Raw genomic sequence first — 12,010 nt, forward strand, 5'->3', positions numbered from 1 at the left:
TATTATTGGATCCTCCTGAATAGCTATAGCCAAATGCTTCACTAGCCGAAGAGCTTCACTGAATAGCTATAGTCAAATGTTCTTTGTTTTATTCCAAGTATGACTTGCAAGAAGGAAAGAGGCAATGGGTACAGGTCTGAACCTCATTTGCTTTGGAGAAAATGTAAAAGATGAGAATATCAATTCCACATATAAACTGAGTACAATAACTTTACAAACAACAGACTTTATTAAATTAAATGGTAACAGGAGAGATGGCTAAATGCAGCTTGAAGTCTTTCAGTCAGTGCTTTTTGAAAGTGGGTACTGAAGCATTGAACTGCACAATATTTATTTAAATTAACACCGAAGACAGCATATCCCATTCAGCAATACAGAAATTGTACAGAACATTTTTTTTTAATCTGCTGCTACCAGTCACTGTTTATTTAATTGTTTTCAAGCCTATATAACAAGCATTCACAACTTTCTTTAGTATCAAGTTGTACAACGGAAAACCTTTTTTTTCCACTCCTGTACACATCAAGTATAAAATTCTCCTGTTCGTTTATGTAATAAAGGTCAAAAGTATATGATTGCATTTAATTTACATTGCAGCTTAACGCATATAAAATAATACAAAAATTGTATACAAACATCACATAACATTAACAATCCAAAAGAGGCGTGTTTCTTTTCCTTTTTTTTTTCTTCTTTTTTTTAGTTCACCATACACAATAGAAGAGGGAGTCCGATAATGGTAGAAATGGTATAAACACATGATGTCAAAGTTGACAATGAAAAAATATTTAGGGCAAGCTACATCAATTCCGTAAACAAAAATGTACAAAGCATCAGCTTCTAACTAGCCATAACATAATACTGGTATTCACCGTTCAAGATTATTTAACTGTGTTCCCCCCCGATCTTGCACTTAAATGAAATATAAAAACAGTTCTTTTTTAATATTAGTCACTTCAGGTAACTTCTGTCATTGATGAGTGATTCTGGAAAAACAGAAATTTTGAAAAATGTCAATAGTGATCGGAACAAGTTGTGACAGTGATACCAATAAAAACTATACAGTAGATTAAATTGTATAATTAAAATGATGAATAATAAGGATCAGGTTTAAACAATTTTATTTTGGTGTTTTTCTTTCTTGTAATTTGTACTGTGTTTCTTTGACCTCTGGGTTACAACCCAAAATAGGTCACAATAATCCGCTTTAAAGAGTTATAGTTATTGCTGTAGAAGAGTGATTAGCGAAAAAAAAAACCTTTGGGTGCAGAATTTTCTATTACCTCTCTGCAGGAAAACGTTTAAGGAGAATTCCATATATTCTCCTGTCTGTCTGGCCACACCCAACTGACTTCACAAAGCAACCACTACTCTGATGGACTACATTCCCATCTGGTCTCTATAATACGGTCTGGTCTCTAAAATAAGAAATGAGCTACAGTGTTTGCTGAACTTTTCCCTTCAGAAGCCACAAAGGATTAAAATTCAGGGACTATACTTGTGTCACCTATATGACACATTTATATATTATGTTCTGATGCTTGCATTTACAAATATTGGCCATTTCTCTATTTATGAATAAATCTGTAACCTTTGAAAATACTATTTATATGTAGCAAAGTATTTTATGTAAAATCCTTATTTTAAAGGGGACCTGTCAAACTAAGGAATAAATTAAAATGCTTTTCTTTTTTTGTGTTAGTCAAGGAAAATAAACGTTACGTACACTATATAAATTATTGAAATCTTGTTTCCTTAAAGTGGACCAGTCACCCAGACATAAAAAGCTGTATAATAAAGTCCTTTTCAAATTAAACATGAAATCCAAATTCTTTTTTTTTTATTAACGCATTCATAGCTGTTGTAGATTCTTAAAAATCTCAGCTGTCAATCAAATATTGCCTGCCCCTCCTCTATGCCTTAGAAATAAAGGCGGGGCAAGCAATTACTTTCACTTTCCATTCAGCACTTCCTAGATCTCTCTGTCTCTGTCACATTCCCCCAGTTTTTTTAACCATTTAATTGTGTAGCCAGTGCATGGGGATGGACATCAGGTCCCCCATTCTGGCACACAAACAAGATTCTGAGATGATGCAAGGCTTGCCTTAATAACAGTGTCCACAAAATGGCTCCTGCCTGCTTGCTATAATTATAGTTCTGATGACTGATGGAAACAAGATTCAAATAATTGATACAGTGTAATTAAAGTTCATTTTGCTTGACTAACATTTGAAATAATTTTTTTGGGTGATGGGTGCCCTTTATGTCTTGGAATTACACAATCACAGCAAGCAGGCAGGAGCCATTTTGTGACAAGCTTTGCATCATCCCAACATCTTGTCTAAGCACCAAAATGGGGCACCTGATGCCCATTCATATGCCCACAATTATAGACGGTGAGAAGGGAGGGGGAATATGAGGAGGGCAGTGCCTTCTAGAAACTGCTAAATGGAAAGTGAAAGTAAGTGCCTTTCTGTCTCCATGCCTAAGTAACAGTAATTAAGATGTGGTTTACTGAGCTGTTTACTGACTTTTAAAACTAACTTTAGATTTTAGAAAAACAATTCAAAAATAAAACATACAAAGCCATTGAAAAAATTTGTTTGCAGTGAACTTTTTTATAATGATACATTTGTGAACTGGCCCTTGAAGCTTCTATGTATCTATAGTACTACTAATTTCATGTAGTATTCAATACATTATTTGTGTTTGTTATTTGTTCTTATCCCTATAGATCATAATCATATTTTAGGGCATTGACATTAGTCTCCCTGAGATTAATCTCCTCCAAATGCTTTCCCAGTGGCTAACATGTAAATTGGCACTGGGGAAATATACGCCACGAGACAACTTTCCAAAGTAGACCGAAGTTTCCTTGTGGCGTGTATGTTTCCCTAGTGGCAATTCTCATTTATTGCCCTTAGTGTCTGAGGATTAGGAAGATAGAGTTACTTGTCGAAACTTATAGTACATTGAATATCCATGGGAATTGACCCAGACACCTGTGCCTTAGAAATCAATACATTTTGTTTTACTTTAGCCTCTTTTATGCTGTGACGGCATTTATATTTACCTCACATTTTTTCGTATCTTTTTAAAATGTTGGTAATTGATTGTCAATGAAAGATTACTTCCTCCTATACAGAAATACCATCTTGCTTATTTGGTAGTAGCCAAACACTGAGGGGCAGATTTATCAAAGGTCGAAGTGAAAATTTGAATTAAAAAAAACTAATTTTGAGCTAATTTTTGTGTACTTTGACTAGGGAATAGTCCAAATTCGATTTGAATTTGAAAAAAAAATTAAAAATCTGAATATTGAAATTTATCATGTACCTGTACTTCAAAAAAAAAAACTCCCATTACTTCAAAATTCAACCCTTGATAAATCTGCGCTTGAGTATTATGCTGGTGTATAATTCTCTAACATCATTAACTCATGTTTATCTCTCATGTTTATCTGCCCATACTGTATCATTCTTCCACTTTACAAAGAACTTCTAAATCAATTTGATAAAATAAAATATAAACTTTATAGTGCATTTTGGCACACCCTATTTCAATTATAGCACTTATCCACCATTAAAGCCTGCTCCCTCTGTACATATTTCATTCTTTTATGTTACCTGTGCACTTAAAGTCTCAAGAGGACTTTCAACTCTTGGAAAAGCCATAAGCGGCACCCCTCTTGGATCTTCAGGCTTAGGTTTAGACGGAGATCCATATAGTCCTTTGAAGTTATGAACAACACATAGCCCCTGCAAAATACAAAAAGATGTAATTTTTCTGAAAGTATGACAAAATATCTCATGCAACTCAACATCATAAATAGCAAAATATATTGTATTTGTTGAATATGTAAATTTTACTTAAATTGGAATGGAAGAAAAAAAACGTGACCTTTGATATCTGCCCCTTAATCTTTAATTGAGGAGCCTATTTACTTGAAATCCATATTTGTATTTTTCTTTCATAAATACAATTTTTCTCTAAAAATGTTTGTTCTTTTAATTCTCTAAATAAAAAGCGTATAAACTACACAAAAAAAAACCTGGAAAAAATACAAAACTTTGGCAAGTAAAAGCAGTCAAGGTCCTATAGAAGTCACTAGGAACTGCACTCATCCTTCTGGAACAATGTTCAGCTCTTTTTTCATTTATGCTTGTTGTATTCAGATCTTTAATAATTTTGTGGTTTTCAAGAAAATGAGTTTCTTCACAGTTTCAAAACCTCTATAATAAGTGTTTTGATAAATGGGCCCCCCATGTTTTAGGATTAGTGTCCCATTAGTTAACAATAGAGGTTTAAAATGTTTTTAACAACAGCATTGTAATATTTTTGGTAGCCAGTGGTGCTCTGAGACTCTAGGGGGCAGATTTACAAAGCTCGAGTGAAGGATTCGAATTAAAAAAACTTTGAATTTCGAAGTGTTTTTTGGGCTACTTCGACCATCGAATGGGCTACTTCGACCTTCGACTACGACTACGAATCGAACGATTCGAACTAAAAATCGTTCGACTATTCGACCATTCGATAGTCGAAGTACTGTCTCTTTAAGAAAAACTTCGACCCCCTACTTCGGCAGCTAAAAGCTACCGAAGTCAATGTTAGCCTATGGGGAAGGTCCCCATAGGCTTGCCTGTGATTTTTTGATCGAAGGATATTCCTTCGATCGTTGTATTAAAATCCTTCGAATCGTTCGATTCGAAGGATTTAATCGTTCGATCGAACGAATAATCCTTCGATCGTTCGATCGCAGGATTTGCGCTAAATCGTTCGACTTCGATATTCGAAGTCGAACGATTTTAGTTCCTGGTCGAATATCGAGGGTTAATTAACCCTCGATATTCGACCCTTCTTACATCTGCCCCTAGTTGTACATATCTATATTAAGGGGGTTATTTATTAAACAATGAATGCTAAAAACTCGAAAATTCAGTTTTACTATAAGATCTAAGGGGCAGATTTACAAAGCTCGAGTGAAGGATTCGAATTAAAAAAACTTCGAATTTCGAAGTGTTTTTTGGGCTACTTCGACCATCGAATGGGCTACTTCGACCTTCGACTACGACTACGAATCGAACGATTCGAACTAAAAATCGTTCGACTATTCGACCATTCGATAGTCGAAGTACTGTCTCTTTAAGAAAAACTTCGACCCCCTACTTCGGCAGCTAAAAGCTACCGAAGTCAATGTTAGCCTATGGGGAAGGTCCCCATAGGCTTGCCTGTGATTTTTTGATCGAAGGATATTCCTTCGATCGTTGTATTAAAATCCTTCGAATCGTTCGATTCGAAGGATTTAATCGTTCGATCGAACGAATAATCCTTCGATCGTTCGATCGCAGGATTTGCGCTAAATCGTTCGACTTCGATATTCGAAGTCGAACGATTTTAGTTCCTGGTCGAATATCGAGGGTTAATTAACCCTCGATATTCGACCCTTCTTACATCTGCCCCTAGTTGTACATATCTATATTAAAGGGGTTATTTATTAAACAATGAATGCTAAAAACTCGAAAATTCAGTTTTACTATAAGATCTAAGGGGCAGATTTACAAAGCTCGAGTGAAGGATTCGAATTAAAAAAACTTCGAAAAATTTCGTTCGATCGCAGGATTTGCGCTAAATCGTTCGACTTCGATATTCGAAGTCGAACGATTTTAGTTCCTGGTCGAATATCGAGGGTTAATTAACCCTCGATATTCGACCCTTCTTACATCTGCCCCTAAATGTTTAGTGGAAAAAAACCTAAAATTATTCGAGATATGTTATACCCTGAGGATACAAAAAGTCTGAATCCGAAAATACTCCATATTCAACCTGTCGAGGTCCTTTAGAAGTCAATGGCAGAGGACCTATTTGCAATTTGGAGATATTATGGTCTGCTCTGGGTTTCGTATGATAATCCAAACATTTCTGGCTTTTTTCGCATGACAATGTGAAAGTTGTGGTTTCCAAGCGACAATCCAAAAAAGACGTGTTTTTTCCCAATCCATTTTTTTTAGTGTTTTTTAATGATAAATAAGGGTAACTCGTGGATTCTAGTCTAGTCTGATTTTATTTATTGAAAACATGAGAAAAATTAGGATTTTGATAAATAGCCCCATTAATGTTAGAACCATCCTGGTGAATTTTGCCTCGGTTGGTGATCTAATTTGGAATTTGTGTAGTAACATGTACACAGTTTGCCCCAGATTAATATGCCACATCAGTATCAATGTTTGCTTTCATTATGCTAACTGCACTAGAGTAGTAAAAATGTACTTATGATTGGTTGGTATAGGTTACTGAACCAGAGTAAAATGAGCCCAAGTTTCTGCATAGCCCTTCACTCACAACAAATGAAAGCAAGCGTCCAAATACATATTGCATATTTACAGGCAATAGGCAAGTTTCCGAAGCATTTGGTGCATTATATATTTTACAACTGCTTATACTTTTTAAACCATGTTCATCTACACTGGCAAGAAAAAACTGTTCAGATTAGATTAGATTTCTTTATTTGTGTGACTTTAATCTAAACGAACTAGGAAAGTTAAAACCAACCTAGATGGGTATGTCTTGCCCAGTCCTTGAATTTTCACATTAGCCCTACATTTTTCATTTTAGTAACTTTGTTTATTGACACAGGTATGGGGCCTGTTATCCAGAATGTTCTTTATCTGAGATTTTCTGGATAACTGATCTTTCTGTAACTTGGATCTTCATACCTTGTCTACTAAAAAATAATTTAAACTTGAAATAAACCCAATAAGCTGATTTAGCATCCCATAGGAATTAATAATATCTTAGTTTGGATCAAGTACAAGCTACTGTTTTATTACTGTTTCTTCTATAGAAGATAGCTTTTCCATAATTCTGAGCGTTCTGGGCAACAGGTTTCCGGACAACTGATCCCATACCTGTATGCCCAAAATGCACTAAGATAAACTGGCTTCTAAACATGGAGTTTTAAAAAGTTAAGGCCAAAAAAAGAATACTTGAAATTTCACAGAAAGTATTTTTCTTTAATTTAAGATGCATTACTATTGTTGTTTAACCAAAATATAACATAACATATGTGTATATATATATATATATATATATATATATATATATATATATATATATATATATATATATATATATATATATATATATATATATATATATATATATATATATATATATATATATATATATTCAGTATACACATTATATTTATTATGTTTCAACCTAGCAATACTTACCAAAAATAAAGCTATAGCTGTTCCTAGAATGAAACCACCTATGACATCTACGCAGTGGTTCCTGTACTCTGAAACACGGTTAAGTCCAGTAAGGAATGCACAGCAAAGAGTGCCAAGACACAGTACCGGCTTCGCTAACCTGCTGCTCTTTGTTTTTATTGTGCTTGTGATGTACATCTGAAAAGGAATAATGCAGTCTCTGTTAACACAGCAAATGGTAAATTGTTCTAAAGTACAGAAAAAAATTGTATATCAGAAAATGACAGGATTGTAGAATAGTTAAAGGGTCTAATAAACATAAGTTATACAGATTTGGAATTGTAATGAATAAAACATGATAGATATTTGCACATATACCCATAGATATACACACACAAATAAATGAAGAGTTATCTGTCTAATTATAAGGGTAGAAAGAAAGAAACAATTCACTAGGCATCACTTTTACTGACACCTATTAAAAAACAAATATAAAAATTGGCAAATTCAAAAATGATCACAGGCAGGGAAATCTAGTTTGCCAGGTTCTTTTTAGTGAATATGTTACAAATGGAAGTATTTACTCCATATAATACAATTACTCCGTACATGGAGCAGCTTAAAGGAAAATTTAAATAATTGGGGGTCATAATTTGTTAGGTTCCTTCTAGAGAGAAAAAAGCTAACCTTCTGCTCCAGCTTACTTGGCTGGGGAGTTTATACATTAATGAAAAACAGGGCTCCAATTATATTAAACAAGATCAAAAAATGGACAATACTGGGAATATTAACAACAATACGAAGTGCAGCTCCTTTATACTAAAATATATGAAGTGGCACCTTCATATTTCTTTAGCACCCAGTTATCCCTATGGCAGATAAATACGATTTTAGCAATATCTAAAGGTTGCCTTAATTACAGTGTTCACAAAATGGCAGCTGCCTGCTTCATGCGATTTTGATCTCCAAGACTAAAAGAAACAAGATTGCAATAATTTATATAGTGCGAGTGAAGTTTATTTTGCTTGACTAACATCGTAAAATATAGTAGGATTGTAAATATAAAAATTTTACATATAAAGGCTGGCAAGTTCATGTAGAAGTCAATTAAGCGTTTTTTTTTTCAAGGTTTTCGATTTTTGAAAATGATGAGTTTAATGCCATTTCACCGGATTCAAGTTTTTTTTTTTTTTTTGCATTTCTAAATTTTTTTCAAATTTAAAAATAATTAGAAATACATAAATTAGAATTTTGATAACTATGCCTCCCCCACTTCTTATACTGCCCATATATCAGCACAAGGAATACCTTGGAGCCACGGAATAATATGAAAGTTACACTCCCCAGCCAAATATCAGTGCATTCTTGAAGAAGAAGTGCACCAGCTCAGGGTAGAAGGTTAGCATTTTTGCTTAATGGGGGAGTAAATTGGTACTCTCTAGTGATTTAACCTTTCTTCTTCTGTGTATTCTAAATAGTCATTTGAATAAATTACATGTTTTTCGAGAAAAAATGTTCTGGCAAGTTTAGCAGCTGTCCACTAGAGAGCAGCCATGCACTATGCCATGGGATAGCGTTATCAAAAAGGTAGCAAAGAGTTATCATCATTTATTTAAAAACAGATATGAAAATGTAACTGTGCAGCAGAGTTGAATTTACTGACATGCTAATGTTTAGTAATATGTGACATCATAAGGGCCTGCATCCATTGGCTCAATATTTCAGAATATGTTGGGCATTGTATAAACATTTGCACATACCGTAATCATCCTTTCATAACATAGAGAATACCATAGCAAATTGCAAGGAAAAAAAGCTCTGCAGACTACATTAGCATCATCATTTTTTATATATAGGAATCTGAGGGCCCTGCAATTTCAGCAGGGCGACCCTCACCCTTTGCAGCTGCACTCCTTACCGTTGTATACAATGCAGAGTAAATACTCAGCGCAGCATGTTTGGATGGAAAAGACCTTCTTGCTTTCTCAATGACTTCAGGGTCCCCAGTGCAGATATTTGCATTGTTAATAAACTGATGGTTAATGAGACAGTCTGATACGGTGTAGTTTGGTTTGCACGCGGTCAAGAAATAGGGAGTCAGGTTTCCTGTTACTACCTGGCCTGCGTTTACGAAAATATCAGTGGCAAAAAGTCCAAATGCAAAAACACCTGTGAAATATAAAAAGATGGCATAAGTTTACCTTGCAGTGACATCTAGTAAGTGTGATGTGGTAAAGCTTTGCTGGAATAGTATGGCAAACACTGGCAGTCTGTGTAGAAATGATGTGTCTATAGCTGGCCATAGACGCAAAGATGAGATGATGATTCATACGATTGGACTTTCCCATCTCCCTATCTGCCACTTCAAATAAAGTACAAAAGAACAGATCAGCCGATGTTCTTCCCCTGACAGCATTTGTATGAAAGTTATGTCCGACAAAAGCTAGTTGCAGTCTCCCACTGAAAATCCTACGATCGGCAATACATGCAGGGAAATTATATCGGCAGGCGAAAGAAATCTTTTAACCTGTCTGACTCTCCACACACGGTCCGAAAATCTCACGAATCCTCGATTCGTACGATCAGATCTTTGCGTCTATGTCCAGCTTAAGGCTAGTACAGCTATGGGATCCATTATCCGGAAACCTGTAATCCAGAAAGCTCTGAATTGCTGAAATGTCGTTTCCCATAGACGTCATTTTATCCAAATAATACAAATTTTTAAAAATGATTTAATTTTTTGTAATAATAAAACAGTACCTTGTACTTGATCCAAACTAAGATATAACTAATCCTTATTGAATCCATTACCCGGAAAACTCCAGGTCCTGAGCATTCTGGATAACAGGTCCCATACCTGTAGAACACAATGTGTTTCTACACAGGCCAAGAGAAAAGGTCAATCCACCCTCTTCTGCTATGTGTGAACTGACAGATAAAGTATGGCATCTCCCTGTCAGCACATATACGGGTGTATTTTGGAAAGGCAATTTCACACCATAATCTGCCCTGTGCGCATGCTGACAGACTGACACCCGTGACAGGGAGCAGAAGAGAGCGGATTGGCCATTTTCCCATCTGCATTCCTATACAGTGTACCTCTAGCCTAAGTAGAACACTTCCATTGTGTATATAGTAGAGATAATCTACTGATGACCCATGTAATTAAAAGGGTGGTTCAACTTTAAGGGTAGTGGCACATGTGCAGATTCCAGGAAGATTAGTCGCCCAGTGACAAAATGCCTTCCTGTCGGCAAGAATGTGAATCTGGCATTCAGATTGATCTGTTTTCCAAATTCGCCAGAAGTTGCCTCACCAGGAAACTTAGGGAGACTTTGGAAAACCAAAGCGATTTGTATGCCATCCAGCCGGCGATTCACATCCTTGCCAGCAGGAAGGCATTTCGGGGAGATGAATCGCCCAAGAAGATGCACTAAAAATATGAAACCCTCTAAAAATTCAAGCAGCTCCCATTGACTTCTATCGGACCTTGATTGCTTTTACTTACCAAAGTTTAGTTTTAGAGGTTTTCATGGGTTTTTACACTTAATAAAATATAAAATTAGTGAAAAAAAAACGAAATCCAAATTTTAGTGAATTGGCACCATAGAGTATATGGTACATATAGCACAAACATGAAAATAGTCTCTAAATGATGCCATGGAATATCTATAACTAAAGAAACATACAACTTCTAGCTTGAACCCAGTTTGGATGAATAAGGGGATGAACTGAAAAAAATATTCAACAAAAAGAGAACTAAAGCCAATGATTGAACAAGTACCATTTATCTCCCTGGTGATCATCGTCCTCACTGTTTGGTCACCACCAACCTTCATTCACCATTTATAAGGACATAATATACAGGATCTTTTTTTAAATATATGTCACAAAAGGGTGTAGTCATATAGTTAAAAGAATCATTTCTAGCTCTGTATCATTGCCCCATCTCAGAAAGTAGGTTTAATTCCAAATCTGTGATACTGTCGAGAGCGGCCGTGAATGTGCAATACTGAATACTTTATTAAATTACATTTCAAGAGCGATCCCAGAAGAAAGTATCTGATTGGGTTAATGTTCATTTCATGCCTAAAGGCATTTCGGTACACTATATCCTGCATTCTATCAATGGCAGCATGCCAGACATCAATTCATGATTAGAGAAAAGCTGCTATTCAAGGACATTTCAAAGTTGCTTCAAGGCACTCTTATATATGTTAATATAAAAGTAAAGTCTTAGAAAATGCAGACAAAAAACAGACAAACTAGTCCTAAAGCAGCCTATCAATATTTAACATCTTTTATACTGTGTCTGTTGGAGTCAAAATACTGTAATAAATATTGGGTTTGAATTTGTTTAAATTTCACAAGCATAAAGTCAATCATATACTGTAATATACTGATCCACTACGCTATTTTTTGGGGACAGTTCTGTGACAGTTCTCCTCACTAAATCCAGAAAGACATTTACTCTGTTTTTCCCTTACTTCTCTAAATCACCATTTGCTGAAAATGTAATTCCACCTATAATTACATCTGGGCTAAATGTTATGTTCTTCCATTTGGGCTTCCGACTAGGTAGTTTAAAAACACTTTGACATATGAGTTATACCTGTATATCTTCCCTTTTAAATAATGCTTCTCTTGGCCCTTTCATAAAGGCACACTCCTACAGCTTCCTATAAATGGTATATTTGTGGTCAATTACACTATTTAACCGCGAAGAAGCAATTTGAAAAGCAATCTTTGAAAATGAAAGTTCTCCAGAGCCTATGACCTTGCTCTACAACCAGATCAGA

The 12,010-nt window shown here is 35.2% G+C and overlaps 1 protein-coding gene across 1 annotated transcript in view; it reads right to left on the reverse strand.

Annotated features, from left to right (window-relative positions):
• Nucleotides 1-210: 210 nt before the first annotated feature.
• Nucleotides 211-12,010, reverse strand: part of plppr1.L (phospholipid phosphatase related 1 L homeolog) — an 83,427-nt gene continuing 71,627 nt past the window's right edge. The window contains exons 5-8 of the mRNA XM_018257213.2: nt 9,130-9,380; nt 7,233-7,409; nt 3,627-3,758; nt 211-986 (exon numbers count right to left, since the gene is read on the reverse strand). Coding sequence (XP_018112702.1) covers nt 957-986; nt 3,627-3,758; nt 7,233-7,409; nt 9,130-9,380 — 590 coding nt within the window. The 3' untranslated portion in view covers nt 211-956. The remainder of the gene's footprint in view (nt 987-3,626; nt 3,759-7,232; nt 7,410-9,129; nt 9,381-12,010) is intronic.

The sequence above is a fragment of the Xenopus laevis genome, chromosome 1L (assembly GCF_017654675.1).
Source record: "Xenopus laevis strain J_2021 chromosome 1L, Xenopus_laevis_v10.1, whole genome shotgun sequence".
Classification (NCBI taxonomy): Eukaryota; Metazoa; Chordata; class Amphibia; order Anura; family Pipidae; genus Xenopus; species Xenopus laevis.